This window comes from Cyprinus carpio, chromosome A17 (genome assembly GCF_018340385.1).
Source record: "Cyprinus carpio isolate SPL01 chromosome A17, ASM1834038v1, whole genome shotgun sequence".
NCBI classification, from domain to species: Eukaryota; Metazoa; Chordata; class Actinopteri; order Cypriniformes; family Cyprinidae; genus Cyprinus; species Cyprinus carpio.
In genome coordinates this window covers 4,960,169-4,984,270 of record NC_056588.1, presented here as the reverse complement: position 1 = coordinate 4,984,270, position 24,102 = coordinate 4,960,169, and the positions used below count along the sequence as shown (strand labels likewise).

Genomic DNA, 24,102 nt, shown 5'->3' with positions numbered 1-24,102 from the left:
AATGTTACCTAAATTACATAATTGTTATACATTATATTTCTAACAAGATTCTTAGAATCGCAGTACAATATTTGTATCATCACTACAATTTACTTTTCTATTTAAACTATTACTGTATTTTTTGTTGTTTACACTGTTATATGAATAGAATAATAAATTAATATAATATGTAATATAGCTTTCTATTTTTAATATATTACATTGACAATAAATAATATAATAATTATGTAATTATTCATGTTTTGTTAGTACAGACTTTTATGTAGATAAATAATTTAGTCAATTCAAAACCCATTTTCATCTGTAATGTAACATTTTGCCAGGATATTCAATGAGAGAAATTATTAAAAATAAAATTAATGATTTTTTTTTCTTATTTTATTGATCAAGATCCTAAATCATAAGGAAACTGCTTTTAAACTTCACTCAAAATAATACAGAGGCTCCTCAGTCCCAACAATAAGATTTATTCACCAGCTGGTTTTGGTCAGACATCTCACTGCATTTCTCCCCGGAGACAATAACTAAACATTTGAATCATACAATTAGGAAATACAGCAATCGTCACATGATATATATACACGATCAAAATGATGTGAAACAAATATAAGTTCAAATTGTCTCTGTACAGACAGTTAAAGAGAGTGCATGCACCAGAACGTATGATTCTAAAAGACATTGCATTAAATAAATACTGAAAAAATCACACAATAAAGACATTCAACGGTCATCTGAACCAGCCAGACAACATACAAAATAGAAAACAGAGAACACAAAATAAACTTTTACAGCTCTCGCCAAGTACGTCCATGCACTTGAGCAGACCGCAGCAAACTGACATCTATGTGTTAAATCTACATGTTAATTTAACTTCATTTACTGCAGACTTCTGTTGACATTACCATAGTAAGACTGTGCTTCAAAAGGAAACAGAAAAGCTGTTCAAGACACAGATTCTGTAGAATAAACACAGGATGCACTTATGACAATAACCAAAAATAACTGACTTATTTAACACTGGAGGTCATGTTATTATAACAAAAAGAAAATGGATTTGAACACCATGATTAAAATAACTGTTAAGATTATTAACACGAGACATGCCTGAGCAAATTATACTCCAATCATATGACGTTCTCGTTCTCTTAAAAACTTTCCATTGCTAAATAGTTCTATACTGGAGGGCAAAACAAATCACGGTTAGCATAGTTACCAATTCATTTCTATGGGGAAAATGAAATGGGCTATTTAATAAAATTAGCTGTTTTACAAAAATGTTTTTATATATTTTTAAATTTTTTTTAATATAAAAATATAATATACACACACTAATAAATATCTGAACTTATAATTGTATAACTTACAACTTTTTCTATATAGAATCTGTACTTTAAAATTACTAGTTTAGATATTTATTAGTCATAAAATCACTGTTATCATTATTTTTTATTAGCAATGATAATAATTAATAGTAATAATAACTACATTAATAACAAAATAAAGTGAATTCAGTCTGATGGATGGTTCACAACACTGTCAACTGTATGTACAGAATCTGACAGATTTTTTTAAAGAAAATATTATCTACAGTGCTGAATGAATCTACTGATATTTTCCTATATTAATAAATTGGTAACTATGATAACCGAGATTCGCCTCTCTGCTGACTGTATCTATATATCTATTGTTCCTCAATAAACATGTATTGCTCTTTCCATAAGTCCGAACCCACCACAGGAAAATGCTACGTCCAGGCTACAGATTATTATGTCCATTATTTTATCTTCAGTACCATGATGGTCATTCAATTTTCGAATAAATAAAAGACAAAACTCTGTCAACCAAGTGATATTAAGATTTTAAATTTAAGACTCTAAAAATGAAGTCATATGAGGTTCAGTTGATGGCAGTAAACAGTGGGCTACTTGAGTCAAAAACTGGCCAGAGAGGTTTGCTGTGCCTTCCAGGGGCTGGACGTCCCCTTAAGGACCTGACAGATGGGCTCGTTCGGGCATCATCCGTGACAGCGTGAGCCAGCAAAGGTCTTTGTATGAGGATATCTCAGCATTAAAGATCACGGAGGCTACAGAAATGCAGACGAAAATGACTCGTCCGGTCCTGCTATGAGCTCGGGGACAGCCAGTGTTTGAGCTCATCCATGCCCCTCTGCACCTGTCCTATGTAGAAGTCCATGTTATGGGAAAAGTCTGTGCACACACTGGACTGGGCGTCTCCGAAAGTGCAGTAGAGCGCAGTCCCGCCCATACTGATCACCACGGTAGCCAAGCACAACAAGAGGAGGAGCAGCCAGGAGTCTCCGCCCACTTCATCTGCAAAATCAAAACAGAATCAGAACGTGGTCAGTGTGAATACTGCAAAAATGAGTGTGCAGAATACAACAGCGGTTCTTACCCTGGTCCAGGCCCTCGTCAGGCTCTCGGAAACGGACCTTCCGTTTAGGGGCGGGTGGGACAGAGCTGTTGGCTTCTTCCAGAGAGACTTTTCTCTTCAAGATAGACACAAGACCAGCAGCTGGAGTGATCTGAAAGACACCGGGCAGGTTATTGAGAAAGATTACTGGATTCACAAGCTCATAGCATCTCCAAAAAATTAGGAAGTGCTTTGCACTAACACACTTTACCCACTAGATGTCACTATGAGGTGAGGTGGCAGGTGATACATCAGTTTAAATGACATTCTACTGGTGAAGAAATGGTTAACCTTGTAAGATTTAGCTACAAAAATGTGAATCTGTTGCTTTTGAATGATAAAGAATAAGGCCGTTTATGATTCGGCTGCCTGGATATAAGCTTCAGTACGTAAAGTAGTGTTTTATTACATTTTATGAAATTTAACAAGAAAGCTTAAATTATTTCAGACTTCCATTAAAATAATCATTTTATAAAATGCTTTTTAATTTTTATGCATTTATCATTTGCTACATTTATAAATAACTACTAAAATAAATATAAAAACTAATCCTACACGCAAATGTATTTAGAATTTTAACATTTAATATTTCTATTTAAGATTTCATATTTATTTTTGTTTAATATGTATATAAGAAAAGAGAATATTTTAGTATGCTTATTATTGGGGTAAATCAGGTTTACTGTAGTTAACGGATTCTAAAATAAAAACCCTAAAAATTTTTTTAAAAAAAATTGTTACTTTAAAATAACTATTAACTGAAATAAAATACATAAAGCTAAAACTTATTCCAGGTAGTTGCTAAAACAGCATGTCTCATTTTCCTTTAGTTTAAGCTGATGTACTAGAATAACTAAAACTGACAAAAACTAATACAGAAATATTTAAAAACAAGAAAAACTAATTTAAAAATAAAAAAACAACAAAATTACTAAAACTTCAACTAAAATTCAGATGAAAGCAGAACAAAATCTAATTCAAAAGATTAACAAAAACTATAATAGTATCAATACTAAAATAACACTGATGTAAATCTGGCAACATTGGGAAGTTTTTGTTGCTAAATACAAAAAAACAAAAAAAACAAATTAAATGTAATTTCAGAATCATGCATTATCAGAATTCCATATTTACAATAAACTAAATAAATTCAAAGTGCTGCTGTTTAAGAATACAAAACACTGTGTATACACGATAGCTCATAATAAATCTGTATTATCTTGAGTAAGCATCTTTAATAAAACATGTTCATAAGCATTCAGGAATCCATTTGCCCCACTTCATAAATGTACATGAGAATGAAAGTATTGGAGACGGTCAGGAAAGACTCAGTCATGTTACATCACCAGCCACCAAAGAATGGAAAAGGTCACAGAGAGGTCAAACTACTAAAGTCCAATCAGCACTGAGAATGAGTGGACCTTCTGAAGATCTGCCGCCCTCTGACCAATCAATACTCAATCCCATGAATAAATCTGAATATTAATGACATGAGCGAAGCTGCATAGCGTTGTTATTGTTAACTTATAACAATTTAAAAATGTTTTTGAATCTAAATAAGATGAAATAAAATATCAATGAATGAAAAACTTAATTAGAAATGTTAAGAATGAAATGTGTAAGCTGAAGTACTAAATATACTAAAACTGAAAATAAAATAAAAATAAAGCTAATTTTATATATATATATATATTTATAAAACCCACATAACAAAATTACTAAAATTAAAAATAAAAGCTAGAGAGTCGCTAAGTAAGCAATAAAGGAAAGAAAAGTCACTTAAAATCATAAGAGAGGAATAACTACATCGACACCATTAGTTTGTGATCTTAAGAGTCATTTTAAAAAGAGTAACAGGATTTTTTCAATTAAAAAAAAAAACCCTTGGTGTCCACTCATTTCATCCTGACAGCTCCCATATTTGGCAAGGTCTGTCTCAATGAAAACAAACGTTTCGAGCACTGCAATTATAGTTCTCTATTTTTACTCTATCATAGCAGTTACATTTATCAGAAGAGACTAAAGCCAAACCTTTTTTAAAACCTGTAGAAAGGCTCAGTTCCACAGAGATTTTAAAAGCAGGAGAGCAGGCCTCACTGTATAACTAAACGCTGTATAAAATATCCAAATAAAACCACTAATGTGATAAGGCACGTGAAGATGTGTTGTTACCATGGTTAAAAGTGTTGTTAGGCACAGAGTGTGTCAAATTACCGATGTACATCTCGAATCAGATTTAAGCGTCGGAACGGTTTCATTAAAAGGCTTAAATACATGGATATAACATGAAGTAGAGGTTGGTGAGGTAATTGTTCCTAATTTTATGTGAGGAAATGTCTGTTCCCATGTGTTCCTGAAAACCAGCAACAGCATGATGTTAGACTCTGTTTGATTTAAATCTTTCATAAAATAATTTTTTTTTTTTTTTTTTTTTTTTTTAGGAAGTACAAAGCACATAAGCAGCGTGACAAATTAATAGGATAAAAAAAACAGATGCATTAATCACTTGAGTAAATGACACTTGAGTAACAAGGCTTCCAAACACACCACAACGTGGTGAGCAGATCATGAAGTGGGCCATTAACAGTCTGCAATCAACATAACAGTCCAAAAATAACACAAGCTTATCACTGCAAATGAAAGTTTCCAGCTCCTCAGATGCCTTCTGATGACGCTCTTATACAGAAAAACATCACGTTTGATGAGTGTGGACAAAGTCAGTCGGGTAATGTTTACTCTCTCTATGGTCAACCAGCATTATTAGCCACAAAAGGCCATAGTTACTCCATCTCTGACCAGACATGGAAAACATGATTCTGTACACATCTCCACAGAGATACTTGGAATTAAAGCTATTGCTCTGCTTGGTCAAAGGACTGATACCCTAAATCATCATTTTAATTTGCGGTAGACTGAAATAGCTTGACATTTTTGAGACACACACACACTCTCTTTCTCTCACATTCACTCACACACACACACACACACACACACACACACACACACACACACACACACACACACACACACACACACACACACACACACACACACCAAAAATGTCAACCAATGTCATTCTACCACTAATAAAACTCATGATTTAGGGGATTTTGAGTTACATTTGAGTAAATATTGTGTAAAAGCTCTAGATATTGGCGGCAGTCATTAAAAATACCCATATCAGTCGACCACTAGCTATAACTTTGTGCAATATGTACTGTACCTGTAGGCTTTAGACCACTGATCTATAGATCAGTGCTTTAGACAGATAAAATGTAAACTTCTGTTCTAAATACAATAAAAATGTTTCATAGAGATGCAATACAGACTGTTCAAAAGTTTGTGGACAGTAATGTTTTTTTAAAAGTGACATTTACATTCAAAAAAGCTTTCAAATAAATGCTGTTTTTAAAATGCTTTTCTTTTGAACTTTCAATGAGGAAAAAAAATGTATCACAGTCGTGCTGCTTAATATATTTCTGGAAACACTAGTAATAAAAAAAAATTTTTTGGGCAGCAAATCAGCATATTTGAATGATTTCTGAAGGATCATGTGACACTAAAGACTGAAGTAATGATGCTAAAAGTTCAGCTTTGCATTACAGAAATAACTTGCATTCATTTTAAAATAGAAAACAGATACTATCTATTAAAAGAAACAGTTATTTTAAATTGTAATAATATTTCACAATATTACTCTTTTTAAACTGTAGTTTAGTTTAAATAAATGCAGCCTTGGTGTGACTTCTTTTTCAAAAAAACATTTAAAAAATCTCACAGACTCGCCATTATTTTTGAGCCACAACTCTCATGCAACATCTATTATGACACACTAAAGAAGATATTTTGAAAAAAAAAATAATAATAATAACATTTTGACAATGAAGGTCAATGGGACCCCAACATGATTCAGAATATCTACAGGTTTGGAACGACATGTGCCTAAGACAATTACAGAATTTTCTTTTTTAAAGATATTAATGCTGCAAAGATGCAATAAATTAAATCAAAACGGAGTAAAGACATTTATTAATTAACAAAATAACAAAAAAACAAATAAAAAATGCTAAATGCTTTTGAGCTTTATTGAAGAATTCAGAAAAAATGTATCTCAGCTTCCACAAAAATAAACAAAATTACAAAATGGTGCCTTGGTGAGCATAAGAGACTGCTTTTAAAAAAATCATACCAATCTCTAACTTTTGAATGGGAGTTTTATCTTGACAGCACAAACTTACACACTCCGCTTAGAAATGGCACATCACATGATTGGGAACAGAGCAAACTCAAAAAAATAAATGAAAATAAAAAGGTCTAGATGGGATATAAATATGGTTATTTTACAATTATATAAATCTATTATTTTATGTACAATTATTTTATGTTTAATAAAATCATACAATTATAATACTTCATATAGTATTTATAATAAGAATTTTGACTCTCTAAGATTGTAAAAGATGAGACAAGGTGCTCTGGTGGGTTTCAAGCAATGCAATGCTTCAACTTCTGTAAGACCACTTATTTCAATTCTTTTGTGCAAAAAGAAGTTATTTTGAGAAATTATTAGCTGCGAATTTGTCTTTTTAGCTTTAGGACTACTGTTATAGGCAGAAAACGATACAAACAGTTTTTTAAGCTTGAGTTATTCTTTCTGGTAACTTTAACGTGTGAAGGTTACCAGGGTTAAAATAAGGATTGAGAATATTGCATAAACAAGGTTTGAAATCTATTCTGTCTCAGAAATCAAAATGATTGCCTTGTTTATCTTGTATTGAACATAGAATATTCCTGTAAGTCAGGGACAACACTGCAGTTAAAGACATGATAAGGGTTTCCTATGAGAGATGACATCACTATGACCTCACCAGATGATATTCTTGTGATGCTAGCATCTTCTAAATCTTGAAAAAGGGAATTAAGTTTCACGAGAAAACCACTTAAGAGGATGTGTGTTAATACACTTTCTCTTATGCCAACTTATAATACAGCCGTTTATAGACTGATCCTTCTGATGATTAAATTAGGGGATGCTAGTGGTGTAGAGAGACACTTCCCTTTAAAATATCTGCCAAATTTGCATATTACTCACAATATATACAGAATATTAAGGGTTACCCATCTTCGAATCAGGAAAAGCTTAGCAAAGTGCTTAAGAGACTGATCAGAAAGACCTTTACATCTAATAATGACTAGAAATCAAACAAATTCTCAAAACAAAGCCATGCCAAGCACCAAACAACAAATAAGACTTTGTCATTTGAATCTGAACTAAACTGACTGCAAATCTGTCACCCACCTCTTCCACCTGTATGCGTTTGGCCATGTCATCCAGCATGGACACATTCATAATATCCAGCGACTCCACTCCGTTCCTGCTCTCCTCTAGCTCCAACTCTAGTGTTTTCTCTGGAACTTCCTGCTCCGGAGGAACCTGCTTAGTGTGTGGGACGGGCTCCACCACATCCTGCCCTGTATCCACAGTGTCCCCCGTTCCCTCCATCACCACTCCGGGACCATCAGTGTCCGTCTGAGGCGGCTGGGCCTCCGTGTTGTCGGGCTGAGCAGTGTCCATTGGTGACTCGGGCTCTGGTGCGGCATCCCTCTCCTCTTCTGCTCCTGCATCCTCACAGGCTGGAGAGGAGGAGCTGTCTGTGGAGGGGGAGGGGTCAGGTTGCTGTTCGCTCTGGTGGGATTGTGGGGCAGTGCTGCTACAATCGTCAGGCTTTATGACTTCCTGTTGTGCCTCAGATGTACTCTGATCCTCCATAACCTTCCCTGTTTTAGATGGAAAGAGAGAAGACTGTTTATTATTGGGAATCAAAGGTTCAAAATGGAATACTAGCATACTGCACAGAATGTACTGTTCTGTACACTGCCTGCTTTTTGTTAAAATAATCTGTGAAACACTTCAAACAAAACAATCCATACTGTCACTTTACTAATATTTAATTTAGCAAGTGGCACCCAGTTATCATCTTGCAAATACATGGTTATTTAGCAGTTTTATTAACATACTATTGATAGTTATTATTAAAAATAAAATTAAGTTTTACACAAAATAATACAATTTAAATATATCTATTTTTTTCAATTTAAATAAACATTTTGTGTACAAATGTCTTAAAAGAAAAGTTTCCCCCACATTTAAATTAAAATCAAGAAAAAAAATCTTAATTATAATGTTTAATTTATAATGTAAAATATTTAACTTTAATAAAATGTTTCATATAAAATAACGCTTTTTTACTATTTTATTATTAAATATTAAAGGTTTAATATTTGTAATAGAATTACCATATAATTGTGAATATTGTTAATATTTTTGTTTATATATATATATATAATATATGAATACATTTTTGAAAAAAGTTTTTATTTACAATACAAATTTTAATTTAGCTTTTATTAACAATACAATTACTTTGAGTTTTTTTTTAATTGTTAGTAATTGTAAATAAATCATTAATTAAACCAAAAATAAATAAATTATGAATAAATAATTTAAATTAAACGTTTGTGTAGTATTCTCCCTCATGTTGTTCCAATCCTATGACTGTCTTTCTTCCATGAAATGGTGAATTTTCAAAACTTGTGAATAAAAAGGATGGCACTTTTTAAATTATGAATTTTGCCCAACCCTAAATTATCAAATTTACCAAACCCCAACTAAAGAAATCAAAGAAACACAAAAAAAAAACAGACATCACAGAAACACACAAAACAACAATACAGTCTTATACTCAATTTCTGTCTGTGTGTGTATATATATATATATATATATATATATATATATATATATATATATATATATATAAAATTGTCTAGCAATTTATATTTTATAGCTGAACATTATTAAAATATAACAATGAAACTTTCAAATAAATAAATTTAAATAAACAAAAAAATTAAATAAAAAAGAAAGTTAAAATAATTAAATTAAATAATAAAATAGGCTTTATTTATAAATAAAATATTGAACAACTTAAATATAAGTAAATAAAAAAAAATCAATTAATATAATACAAAGAAAAAAACAATTAGATAAATTATATAATTAGATAACATAAAATTAGATAATTGAATTTATCTAATTATATATTTTATGTAAATTCATCAATTTTAATTTATGTAGAAAAATCAATCAATCAATTTTATTAACAACTCCCTTTTCCCAGCCTGGGAAACACATTTTAAAATTTGCTAATATTCCTGATTTCATAACCAATTAACCTGTTGCATGTATATTCTAGATTAAGTTTTTAATGAGTTTTATTTATTTTGAACAGGCCAAATTACATTTTATAATATAGGCCATTGTATCATTTAAAGCCATAACATAAAAATAATTGCTATAAATAAATTTAATATAATATAATTTGTATTGGCCTAAATATTCTTTCTTGGTGCATGCCTAACAAAAAGTTTCTTATCTTTAGAATGACTTTCTGATAAATTAAAACGCATTCAAACCAACTCAAACGCACCTTGATGTTTAACAGAGGGCATGATATTATGATGACGTTTAGATCAGAATTTTGCACGGACAAGCAGTACGAGTGAATGCAATCAATATCTAACTTGTGTCTAGGAGGGTAACTGCGCAGGGCGAGATGCAGCTGCTGCAGGAGTCCCGGACACGCTCCAAATCAGGTGACTGGACAGAGGCATTTGCAAGAGTGAGAAAATGTGTGTGTGTGTGCTGCCATGCCTGATGTGTAAAAGTGAAACCGGGTCAGGGAACTCAATGCAAGTAACACTGTGTTCAGGTAACATACCCCAGCACCACATCAGCTGCGAGAGCTAGTGAGAAAGAAAGTCTCATCAATAAGACATGATCTGGAGGGACAGGAGGGAACTCTAACTCTGTGTGTGTGTGTGTGTGTGTGTGCACTTGAAGAAGTGTGTGTGTGTGTGTGTGTGTGTGCACTTGAAGAAGGGGACATGGGGTTTGCCTCGTCCACAGATGATGAAAGAATGTTTCTCGAATGGAAGCTGTAGGGTTTAATCTAAACAGACTGTAAACTAGGGGTAAACAACTAATATTAAAAGATAAAATTAAAATTTTATAAAATTAAAACTATTAACATTCTTGATAAATGTTAAGTAGTTTTATTTGTCACGATTCAATGCAAATTTACTTTCATAAACATTGTAACTTTCTCCAACTCCAAAAATCTTCTGCTCATGAAACCATAGTGAGAAAAACAGTATTTATTAATAATATCACAGCTTAATTGTTGTTAATGTTTTCATTCAATCAAAAAATTGCAAAAAAACAGAAGCTGAGTTCAAATATATCAATTAGAGTTCAAATATATAAAAAAAAAAAATCAACCATCTATCATCACAAAACACAAAAAAAAAAAAAAAAAAAAAAAATATTAATTAGTAAAAATATATAAAAATATTACAAATATATATACAAAAGCATTGAAATGTCAAATGTTTCAATGACAAAATTAAGTTTTCAAAATGTATCATTTAACTCAGGAGTGGTAAAAGTTGAAATCATGATTAAGCATAAAACAATATAAACAGAATTATTATGAATCATATGAAAATCAGCTGAGAACTGAACATAGTTGTAACCTGGCTCAGAGGAACACAGGAATCATGTATTTGTGGTATAGTGTAAGACGACTCTTATATTTTGTGAGAAATTGTTACATTGTTGAGCAAAACAGGGACTATTTTTGGAATCGGCACCCCAAAATTAGTAAGAAACAAGTATTGGATTTCCTTCAGTAAACATGATGCAGGCCGGTGTTATTTCACACTGAATAAATACATACATAAATACACACATCACATTACTGAAATTGCTCTGATGGTAGGAAGATTCCACCTTTGTTTTAATAATAATTAGTCTGTTAAATTGAAATAAAAAGCCCTAATAAATATATCTAGAACAGATAAAGTATCAAGTCTAAGATGATGGGTTTTCCTGTTGTTGGTTTATTTTAGGTGGTCTGGCCTGTCATTGGAGAAATAAACTCACCTGAGCTGCATGAAAGCTCTTGCGTGTTCAGGTTTTGCTCTCCTCCCTGTGTTCCTCTGATCACACTGTTCCTTTGCACTTTGGACAGCTCACACTATGAATGCACACAGACAACATCGACTTTCACCCTCTGGTCTTTAAACATGGATTTTTTTTCTCTCTCTCTAATCGTACAGACAAACATAAACATCAAAGATGCATCTTACCTTCTCAATGCTCCATGCAGGTCTGAAAAAAGACGAGAAACAGTGAAGTGTCAGTCAAAATCATCTTAAGGAGCTGTAGTATCTGTTTGTTTGTTTTTCCTCGCTCCATCTCTCTTGTAGCGGGACGATGTGCATAAAAGGGGACTCAAATCTAAGGTTGCTCCGCTCAGCGGGAATCTAATATTAGCACGGCACATTTCCCATACTGAAACTCTAGCGTTTGTCTCCAATTGCTGAAAGCACAGCAACGGGCCATTTGCTTAAACCATTACAGGACTGCAAACTGCAGCCAGAGCACAGAAATGAGACACAGACGAGCTAAATTTAGGAGGGGAAAGAGAGAAGCTCAGGTGTGGCTGCCGGTGAAAGTGTCTGGCCCGGATGAACGGGACAGAAAGACACAGCTTTTACCCCGTACTTAAATTGTTTAGTGGCACGAAAGGTTAAACATTTACTTGTACTCCATTTACAGCACTGCTAACATATTTTTACAGAGATCAAGCTCCGTAGGACACCTGATCTAGGAGAATATATATTATAAAAAAAATGGAGAAAAATGTTTTGGAAAACTTTTAAAGAAGCAAAAAATTAATGAAATAAAACTGTTGATGTGATATGTGTGGCTAAACTAATGTTGCATGCAATAAAAAATAAATAAAATAGTGTTGATCTGTGTGGCTGATCAATTGTAGAGTGCCATAAAATAAAATAATGATTTAAAAAAGTAAATTAATAATAAAACTAAATATTGTTGACATAAACATTGTTTACTACATAATTTAGATTGAATTCATAAAGAGCACAATGAAAAAATAAAATAAAATAATAAAATTTGACCTAAAAATAAAATAAAATAATAATAATAATAAAATAAATTAATTAATTAAATATATAAACAAATAAAGTTTGACCTGATCTGTGTGGCTAATGCAGCATGCAATAAAAAAAGATTGTTTTTTAAGTAAATAAATAAAATTAAATAAGATTTTGTTGACCTAATCTGTGTGGCAAACCTATTGTAAAGTGCTAAAAAAAATAATTCTGAATAAAAGGTGAATTAAAAATATTAAAAATAAAATAAAATCATGTCGACCTGATCTGTGTAGCTGAACTAAAGAAGCGTGCAATAAAATAAGTAAAGTTGACCTGATCTGAGTGGCAGAACTAATGCAGCGTTCATGTGCTGTGTGCACTCACTGTCTGTGTGTTCTGCAGATGTGTCTCAGTTTCTCCAGGTGTTCAACATCCAGGTCACTGTCTCTGTCTTCTTGAACATCCTGACACTGGCCAACCAAACTCCATCTCCTCTCTGATCACAGAAAAACGAGGTTAAAAAGTGTTCTATCAAGTACCACCTCTGGGTAACGGTTAACCAGAATCCACTCACCCCACTGCTGCTGTAGGGTGGCGAGGTTAGAGAGCAGACGTTCGTGATAGAGTTTCTCTAACTGTATGAACCCGACTGCTCTCTCATCTGGAAAATGCTCTGGTTGAGGAAAATCTACAGGAAGCGGGAAACCCCAAAGCATCGATGCACTTTACAACCACCTCGAAACTAAAGAATGCCACAATGAAATATAAGATGATGACTGGCTGCAGTAATGCACTGAATGTAATACAATAAACAGCTCTATATCCATAAACATTGCAAGCAACCCCCAATTCTGTTACAATAACAAAAGCAATGGGGTATAAAATAGGAGCTATAATGGAACAAGCGTCAATACATCACCAAACGCTGTTCCATTACACAGAGCTCTATATTTTAATATAATTGAGAAAACAATAATATAAGGATACAGTCCTCCTCACGCATATATGACTCTGCAATCTGTAAAAAAGAGAGTTTATCCTGGAGTTATTATGCATTACATTACACAATGAAAATCATCATTAGGTAACACTGTACAATAACTCGAAATCATAATGTATAATGCATTATATAATATGTCATTAATTAATTAACATTTAAAAAGTGATTTAAGTATCGTATATGAATCTACACTGATCTGTTAAACATAATTTATAGACACTTCACATATAATAAAAAGCTACACATAAAAATAAACACAAAAAACACTCCACAAAAACACTATTTAAAAAATTTTTTATATACCTGATAATCAGGTCAGTTCACCTTAGACCGCATGTATTCTATGAAACCTGCATGTACATCATTGCAAAGATCTGTTCCCACTGAGTAAAACGCCTGACATCAGCTCTCTTCAGACGTGTTGCAGGGCAAAGTCGCCTCAGGTGCAGTACAACATGAGATGTCTCACCGAGTGGGTGGCAGTAAAACCTTGTGACCTTTCTTTCTTTACAACACTTGATTTCTTTCTGCATAAATCTGAGCTCTCTTTCATTCCTAATCCACCTATTCATCTTCATGAGGCTGCTCAGGACCAGGAGATCTACATAAATATGAGGCACACCTTCTACGTTTTTGTAGTGTTTCTCAGCACTGATATTCAAAACAATGGTTTTCTTCTTTGGTTGGAGCTCTACAAATTTCTGAAAATAATTCAGTCTATTTTAAACTTTGTTCATTAGTAAGCTTGTGTTAGTCTGTGGGCACATGTTGATAACATACTGATAGCAGCATATGATGTATCTGATAATAAGTTGAAGTACTGTAATTGCTAAAACTAAATTAAAACAAATGCAAATAAAAATGAGAAAAGCACAACCAAATTACTAAAACTTAAAACTAAAATAAAAATGAAAACTGAAAATATTAAAATAAAATCTAATTAAAAATATTAACGTGATATAACAGTATCGAAATAATACTAAAATAACTAATAAAATAAAAATAAATAAAGGTAATTGTGACTTTTTTACTCTTAATTTTGACTTTTAGTCTTTTGCAATTCTGAGTGTTTATCTCACAATTTTGATTTTTTTTTTCTGAAAAAATGAGATCTAAACTCAGAATTGTGAGAAGATGATTTTTTTTTAATACTGTGGTGTATATATATATATATGGAACCATGTATTCTGCCAATGTAAGTCTATATATACATACATACATTATATATATACATATATTATATATATATATGTATCTATCGATCTTTCTCTCTCTCTTATATATATATTTATATATCTATTATACTCACATACATAAATATAGACTTACATTGACAGAACGTTTATCGTAAAAAAATTGTCTACAATAAATATGGGAGATCATATGTTTACATGATATCTATTTCTGAATAACCCACCTTTTCCGCTTACTTTCAATAAATGGTCCAGGTGAGCTGAGGAAGGTGCTTTGCTGTTCATGTTTGAGTATACACAGTGCACGTAAAAAGTGAAAAGAAAATCCAGTTATCAAAGATTTGCTCCATTTAAAACCTCTCATAAGAAGAAAATCCACAGGGGAATAAATGAGAGCAGTTCTCTCTCTCCTCAGGATGAAACTAAGCCAGCTGAGCAAAGATGTTCTTGTAAAACATGTTGAATAAGGTCAAGCTCAAATAAACATTTAATAGAGCTTTACCATTTAAGGTGCTAGTTATTCTGCATCCTATCAGATTCTTCATGTGCTGCTATCAGTCAGTGTTATCAGCACGGGCCAACAGCAACAACAGACTAACACAAGCTTATTAATGAACAATGTGGAACAGCACAGGAAAATTAATCTCGTGTTCTGGCTCATACACTATAGCGAAGTAATAAGAGGCTTGCACCATCTACTGGCAGTAAACAAGCTAACAGATGCCCACTGTCACAGCAAATATAAGTGCTCTGTCAAAACTGATTGAAAATGAGGTTTAAAGGACAGAAGTTTAGTCTGTTCAATATGTCAAGTTGGAAGTTTTCAGTGCTTTGTTCAAAAGTTTTTTTTTGTTTTGTTTGTTTTTACTACTTTTATTCAGCAATACATTGTTTCTCGAGTACAAAATCAGCATATTTGAATGATTTCTGAAGGATCATGTGACACTGAAGACTGGAGTAATGATGCTGAAAATTCAGCAGTTAGCAGTTGTTCACTTCTCACATTTAAGAACGTTTAATTTAAACTTCATTTGGTCATTTTGAGCAATGAGACACACACAGAGGAGATGATGTAGAATGGGAGTACGAGACCTGATGGAGGCACTGTGGCAGAAGAGGGTGGTCTCCCTGCTCCCCCAGCGTCTGGAGAGACGCCACCAGGGAGCGAGCGAAGCCCTGGGGTGATCCAGCATCGCCGTGAGGCGTCCCTTCAGGGCTCACGAGCCCCTCTGACACTGAAAAGACAAATATGACATCCTCTTTGATAAATGTAGACACTGAAAATGTGCTATAGTAACAATAACTATTTGGTATTTTATCATAATTATTACCAATAGACTTAAATTTATGTGGTTCGGTGTTATTTTGGTATAGTTTATACACACTTAGTTTTTAATATTTTGAATATCTTTTTTATATTTTATATTTTCAGTTTTCATCTTAATTTTAGGTTAATTTTCATATTTTTTCAACATATTACTATTTAGGTTTAAAAAAAAAAAAAAGTATTTTGTTTTAGTTTTTATTTTATTCTACTTATTTTCCATTTATTTATTTATTTATTTACTTACTATTTAGTTGCTTGCTTCAGCTGATTTCATTTAGTTGCCAAGGGAACATTTCTAATTTTCGTTTGGCTTATCCATCTAATACTCATATTTGATCATATTTCAGTTTATTTCAATTAACAAAAACTGTTTTTAATAGTCTTGGATAACGGTAATAACTGTAAAATGATGTGGTTATCCAAGACACATCTAGAATACAGGTGTCTAAATGCTCCAAAAATTTAATTGAGAGGGTTACACCCAGTGTTTGTACATCAACACCGATATATATTGCTCTAGAGGTTGGCCCTTGTTATTCATGCCACTCAAACCTGTCTGAAAGTTGCACGACAACAATGAGATGCAGTCATTCGCTCAACAGCAGAAACAGAAACAAAAGTCTAGCACTATTACTCAGGGTATCTGAATCCTCACAGACAATAGAAATGCTTCTCCACCCTCAGCCTGATCAAGCGAATGACAAATAAATCTGTACGTGTCATTCAGGATGACACCGTTTGGAATGGGCTGTGCCACAGAAACATTCAATGTCCAAGGAATATTCAAAATTAGTCATTTTTATTTTTGCATGCAAGTGCTCCCTGAGTGTAGCAAGCTATAGAATGAATCAGATTTTAAATAATTAGCATAAATCTGATTCATTCTAGCACAGCACTGCTAGCTTTGAAAGAAAAAAAATCATCTTGATTGGCATATAAAGCCATTTATTACTAGCCTAATTCTCAGAATATCTCGTAACGATTCAGTGGCATGAATTTCACAATCTTTGGCAAATGACAAGCTCTTTCTTCCTCAGAAATTCTCTTTAGAATCTAACTGAAAAAACCTGCAGTGTAACTGCTAGATGAGCTAGTGATTTGTTTTTGTGCAAGAACCGTGGCCGTACACACACACACACACACACACACACACACACACACACACACACACACACACATACTCTGACACATGCTCATGGGATTTTACTTTGACTGCTTCCAGGTCAACATGACTCGCAGATCTGTGTGAACATTTTGACAACGATGTTTGTCCATGAAACTTTTCAAAAAATGCTAAGTAAAAACTATTCCGTTTTTAGGGCAGCGTTGAGTGTGGTTTTAGTTAACAGGAACAAGCCATATATGTCTTTAGACAGATCATGTGACACTTTACTAAATGATACTGAACTGATGGGTACCTTTAGAGCCTGGTTTCAACCGACCGCTAAACCACACACACAGAGGATTATGGGATATGGGCAATGAAGGCTACATCTATGCTGCAGTTCATGTTGTTTTTTAAACTGCGGTCTGTAAGTTACCTGTGGGACTGGGGCTGGGTGTTGGTGAGTCTCGGATGTGTCCATCCAGCTCTGGAGAGTATGCGCCACTGTTTCTATCCACCTCTTCCTCTTCCTCGTCCTCCACCTTGGAGCTATCATAATCTTCATCATCACCGTTGTTATTAGTATTATCCTGTCGGAGGGGCCTCTGTCCACCACTGGGCCCCTGTTCGACCTCCTCCGCTTCCTCCACCAGTCGGTTCTGGTTCTCGTCAGGGCTGCGGCTGGAGTCAGAGTCATTTAGGAGGTCGGGGTCGGTTACTCCTCCCCGCCTCACTGGGCCGTCACTCTGCCACTGTCCGTCGTCCATGAGGTCCCGCTGACAGAGGGCATGAAGATCCACTCGAACCCCTGCAGGCCTCTCAGCCACTCAACAGCGCTGCCGACCGGCCGCTGGAGAGAAGATCAGAGGGACACTTTAATGGCCGTGAGCCATCATGAAAAGTAAAGAGCTCGCTGGCCTTTAAGAAAACTGACTCATAGTTTACCCATAATTCCACTTCAGGTTGGCTGAATGCAGTGCATGAATCAAAACACTTGAGATTTGTCCATTTGTCTGTTTTGTTTTCCATTTGTTTATAGCTGTATTAATCAGAGGCCAAATGCAAAATAGGTTTTTTCTATTGTTTTTGTTCATCTCTACAGTTTTGGTATAATGTCACATGATACCATAAGAGATAATATTTCAAATGGGAATTTAAAAACTGGTTTTAATAAACAAATATAAATAAAAATGTATATTTAAATTTTTTAATTATATTTTTAAAATGTTCATAATATTATTTTTTCCCAAATACTGACTTTAAAAGAACCACCACTGTACTGTGATCAAGGTTATTTTACATTTAGAATGTTTAATGCAATAAGAAGTGAAATACTGTAATAGTAGAAATGATCAGGGATTATCTAAATAAATAAAAGGAAGAATGATTGTAAATTATGTTCATTTACCAGTATAACAATACTTATAAGCTGCAATACTATCTTTAATTTTAACATACGGAAAAATGCAGAGACTTCTGTAAACATTTCTGAGTGATGAAACAAACGAATCACTGAAGTGAATATTCATTCGCTGGAAGTAGTTTGAATGGATTCAACCTTTTTCAAACAAAAATGCATAACAAATTACCCAGTCTTTGCAAAAAAAAAAAAAAAAAAAAAAAAAAAAAAAAGGTAAACATTTGGGTTGTGACTAAAAAACCCCCCCAGAAACAACAACTAAACAGAAACAGCAAGATAACAGAAAATAGCGTTAAATTGCTAAATTAATAACATGAATGAATAAAATGAATATTCTAAAGAATAAATATTAGATGAATTCATCAATGCACAGATAACACCACCAACCTGCTGTCCTGTGTCCCTTTAGTCTCCCGTAAATAAACTGAAGTAGGAAATGCTCTGAAGTCTATATGCTCTCTCTCTTTTACGGTTTGATTCCTCTGAATAGTGAATTCACACACCATGGAGAGTTTCCATAATAGTCCCCATTGGGTTGTTATAGAAGGAAGAGCTTATCATGCTTATTAACACACTGTCTCAGGACAGAGCTTATGCAATATCATACAGCATCTTACAGATCTTAAAGCAGACTGGCTGTTTGTTTTTCACCTGCTCAGGGGGATTCTGGAGCTGCAGTTTGAATGAATGAATGAATGAATGAATGAATACTACAATGTTTATAGGTCACTGCATATGATGATAATGCTTAGGGCAGTTCAATGTGCATTAAATGAACAAACTGAGCTGTATCCAGTGTTATTGTAAACTAAAACTATAAAATATCACTTCTTTTAATTGAAAGCTGAAAAAAATACTAGGTGTAAAAAACACCTTTAAATAAATAAATATAAATGAAAGAAAAACATAAGTACAAAAAAAAAAAAAAAAAAAAAAAAAACGAATAAAAAATAAAACTAAAAATAAAACTGAAAAAAATAAACAAAAAAAATACTTAAAAAATTTGTAAAAATTTCCTTTGAAACTATTTTCACTTGCTAGTACATTTATTCACAACACAGTATGAGTATATGTAAATAATACTAAAATATCGCTGGCTAATTCTTAAAGGGGTCATATGATGCGATTTCAAATTCTTTCTCCTAAAATGCCTCGTTTAAACACGCCCCCACATGTCTACGTCACGATGTGGGAAGATTTGCATAATGCCGCCCAAATGATTACACAAAGAAAGAAGGTGTACCTTTGATTCTTGCTGTTGCTGTTTACATATGTAAAGAATTTGCCAGTGATGATTCAAACACGAGTTTTGAGCAGTGTAGAGTAGAGCTTGTTGTTTGTCGTTTCTCCGATCACAAATGCATGGTTTTATGTTTACATGGGGCGACGAAACAACGCACAAAAAAAAAATAAAAAGTCATCATAATAATTAGTGCATGATAAGATAAATATTGATGAGCTTTGTAAAAAAAATGATGCGTTTCAGAAGGTGGGGCAAAGAGGAGAAACAATAATGTACATTATGTGGAAAATAATGTGTTTTTTGAACCTTAAACCGCATAAACACATTGCATTACACCCAATACACAAAATAATGTTCTTTTTAGCAATGTCATATGACCCCTTTAAATAAAGAATCATTTCAATTTCAGTTTTCTTTCTGGTTTTTAACAATCTTTTCCTTTCAACATAGATCAAAGACCGAAAATAAAGTTAATGTTGTGAGCTGCCCTTAAACTAATGCAATATGAGTCATCAACAATTTTAGTCCCTTTTTAGGAGTACACTAGCTCATATATGATGACTTAAAAGCTAATAGACATGGACTAAAAACCATAAACAGTATCATTGTATTACAGTAGGTTACAATCTTTATATTTGTTAATTGTTTTTAACTGATTTTTACTTTTTAGTGTAGTATTTTCATTTCTTTTGCATATCTTATGATTATTTTTAAATCATTTTTATGAAAAGCACGTTCATTTGCCATTGTGTATAAAATGTACTACAGCCTTTATAATTATATTTGCCTTGCATATATATAATAGATTCTAGATGGCTCTAGAAGTGCGGACTGACTCACAGCAGACCCCAGGCGTTTCTGACAACATAGTGACTCAGTGAGCCAGGGACCATTGGATCTGTGCCTGCGGTGTGACCACCTACACACATCCAGACCACATCAACAAGAAGGGCCAGGTAACCCACTCGCTACTGCTTCACACATGTGGGTTTTCCATCAATTCTTAGTGATTAGAAGTTATAATAAATAGCCATTGACTGGGCCTTGTGACTGATTTATGATGTCATTTCAAAAAACTGATTTTTTTTTTTTTGTTTAAAAGTTTACACTTTAAACGGCACAGCCAGAATAACATGAGGTCAGTCACATTATAGCAAGCAGAAATATGGGTATGCAAGTTGCCATGTTCATTCATCCGCTTTTTTTTAAAAGAGAGAATTCATTAATAATCAAAGACAGCTGCACTCTCTCATTAGCTCCTTTAACAACATTAAAGCCTGAGGGGTGAATGAGAGAGAGAGAAAGAGAAGAGAAATAGGTTTATTCATCCTGAAAAACAAGCATGACTGGAGTAGCTAGACACAAATGTGGCCCACACACACACACATCGTTCTTCAAAACCATGTGTGAAAGTAACATCAATCCTCTATTATGACTTAAAACTGAAAGTTTAACCAGAAGAAATAACGCAACTCCATCATAAATGTTTTAGATTTAAATATACTTAAATGAACTATAGTTTAACTCTATGAAATAACTGATTCCAATTGGTTAGCCACGGCAATAGAGTGCAGCAGTCATGCTCCAGAATTAAAAATACCATTCATTTTCTCCATAAGGGAATGGATTTTGAACGAAAATTTAAAGACAGACCTATTGTGAGCTAATCGATGGTATTTGCTTTTGTTGAAGCCGTCAGTCTGCATTATTTTCAACTTATTTATTTTTTAACAGCATTTTACTTGGTGAAAACCACATTAACCATGATTCTGCAGAGAAATATCCACCAATCAGAGAATCACAAGTCATTCACTCCAAAAGAACAATTTAGCACCCACCCACACTCTTAAAGCTCTGTGAATGAAATTCATATTTGTATGCATACTATATATATGCATATTTTGCATTACACATAAATTGGACAGTACAGTATATATTTAAATCAATAGTTTTATGTCTAAATAATTTTTATTTTGATTATGTCCTTCAAAATGTGTCATGGGATTGTAGTTCTGTCACTGGGCTGGTACCTTTGAAAAAGGTACACCTTGGTACCTTATTTACCCCTAAAGAGTGCATATAGGTGTGCTCTGATTGATCGGCGGTCTCTATAAAAGCCGATCTCATAAACATAAACTGGCTTCAAATCACCACATCTCGTCTGCACTATAAGTGAGCTGCACGCTGCACAGTTGACACAGGAATTGTCACTTGCACACTCACACGCTCTTCAGAGACGGTGCACTCATGCACACATACACACATACGGCCGCCTCACATACAGCTCACGAAATCAGGCCTGTGCTGTGTGTAAGCTACTGTGCAACAATTGCTCCATTGTAAAAAACAAAAATGCACTGCATGATCAAACATTTAGGTCAGATGAAAAATGTCTAAAAAGTGCCCCCCTCCACCCCTCAAATTAAAAAACTTAAGAGAGGACTTTCCCCCCATTTTTAAAAAAAATGAAATTCAGGTCTTGAATTTTTCAGGTTTTTTTTTTTTTTTTTTTTTTTTTTTTTTACATGACCTCTTTTGTATATTTGTATAGTTGTATTTTATATTTAATCTGTATCTATCTGTATTTTATGCTCTAGTGTTAGTGTTATCTGTATGCACCATGGGTCTGAGAGTAATGCAATTTCAATTCTCTGTATGTATGTACTGTACATGTGGAAGAATTGACAATAAAGCAGACTTTGACTTTGAATGAATGCATCACTATAAATAAATTTACATGATAAAAAGAAGGTTTGAAAAAGATCGGTGTCGTATTGAAAGAAATTGCTTCCTGTGATCGGCTCGAAAAATCCTGATCAGAGGCCCCTTACATATTATTACCTAGAGTGTGCATAATATTTCCTAAATGGTACATTTTAGTACCTTTTGAAAAGGAAAAAGAAAAACGTTTTTATTTTTAATTAACGCCTTGTTCCATCAGGGCTATTTACATGACAAACACAAGGTCAGCATCATAATCCATACAATTTTTAATTATTACATAAAACAGGAAACTTCAGTATTTATTTTATTTTTTAAAACAAGACTACTGTCATTATTATAACACATTCCTGAAATGGTGTTCATAATAATGCTGCATCACCTTGAAATGGTTTATTTTAAGATAATGACCAAGTGACTCTATATAATAATAATTAATGACAATACAAGAAAAGCGCATGCTGACAAAACTCAAAACGTGATTTTTGGGAGGGGTTGTGTGAACCTATGGTGAGTCAATACATTGAAATGACATTCCTTTCCTAGCCGGATCATGATCTATTTCCCTGTATATGAGCACGAAAGAAAGTCATTTAACATTTACAAACACAACTACTTTCGCATAACATGCATATCTCACACTCAACGAAGCAAAACAAAGCAGATAAACCCCATCATTCTGTTCTGACACAGTTACCCACTTGAAATAATTCTTCAACTCAAGTCCCCATTCACTTTTAAAGGTTATTTTCTATCATAGCATTTATGCTTAAACCAAGAGAGTTAGACACAGATCATTCTGCAGCTGGACAAACAGATGTTGATATTATTTAATATAGTGTGTCCATCCATCATCGTATATAAGCCACACACACACACACACACACACACACACACACACACACACGCGCGCGCGCGCGCGCGCGCGATTTTACGTGTATCAAAACATCAGTCGCATTCACATAGAAAAACAGGGTTAAAGCTCTATGAGAGCTCTATTACATCACATTTGTCTAAACTGCTATAATAAGTGTGTGTGTGTGTGTGTGTGTGTTTATCACATCAGGTGCCGGTGGTGCGGACAGTGCAGTAGAGCTGTTATTAATTCAAGCGCTAACATGCATAGCATCATAAGTGCATCAAGCCATTATTTCAACAAACTGCACGTTTCATTTAGCCTTTTATACGCGGATATTGTATTCAAAAAAAGAGGCAGTACTTACAGTACAAATCGATCGATAGGAAAGGTGGTTTGAATTCGGATGAACAGGCAACCGCACTCTTGACTGTCGGCTGATGTGTGTTTGTGTTTCTGCTGCACGTCTGCGCAGCTCTTCCTGTCACTCATCCGGGTACTTCAGCTGCCTGCGCAGCTCCGCCTCCCGCCATTATCCGGGTACTTTAGGTTTATCTCATGAATATTAAGTATATCATGCAGCTTTTGGAATCTAAAGGTAAGATAATTAATATTCAAGACCAAAACCTTCGCCATATTATGATTTTGCGCAGCTCCGCCTGCTTCTCTTGCGGGAACATAGATATCTATACATTTATTTCTATACATATCTATAAGCGGGAAGGTCTTATAAGGTCATATAGATGTTGCTCGGTAACCGTCCCACTCGTAACATGATTAATATTCA

The 24,102-nt window shown here is 33.7% G+C and overlaps 1 protein-coding gene across 1 annotated transcript; it reads right to left on the bottom strand.

The window, feature by feature from the left end:
- Window positions 1-446: 446 nt before the first annotated feature.
- On the bottom strand, window positions 447-23,836 carry LOC109095441 (consortin-like). Its single transcript, XM_042773646.1, has 11 exons — window positions 23,683-23,836; window positions 17,512-17,925; window positions 15,736-15,878; window positions 13,438-13,468; window positions 13,025-13,111; window positions 12,835-12,946; window positions 11,638-11,659; window positions 11,432-11,525; window positions 7,730-8,208; window positions 2,413-2,542; window positions 447-2,330 (listed from the first exon to the last, which is right to left on the bottom strand). Exons 2-11 carry the CDS (start codon window positions 17,840-17,842, stop codon window positions 2,122-2,124), a joined length of 1,638 nt encoding a protein of 545 aa, XP_042629580.1. The 5' UTR covers window positions 17,843-17,925; window positions 23,683-23,836; the 3' UTR covers window positions 447-2,121.
- Between the last annotated feature and the right edge of the window lie 266 nt (window positions 23,837-24,102).

Bases quoted from the DNA above. Each gene is read 5' to 3' on its own strand.
- LOC109095441 (XM_042773646.1), bottom strand. From the start codon at position 17,842: ATGGACGACGGACAGTGGCAGAGTGACGGCCCAGTGAGGCGGGGAGGA. The intron at 13,469-15,735 runs GTCTCGTACTCC...TCTTTTTTACAG, and splicing joins TGCCACAGTGCCTCCATCAG to ATTGCAGAGTCATATATGCG. The intron at 2,543-7,729 runs GTGGGTGACAGA...GGTGTCTTTCAG, and splicing joins AACGCATACAGGTGGAAGAG to ATCACTCCAGCTGCTGGTCT.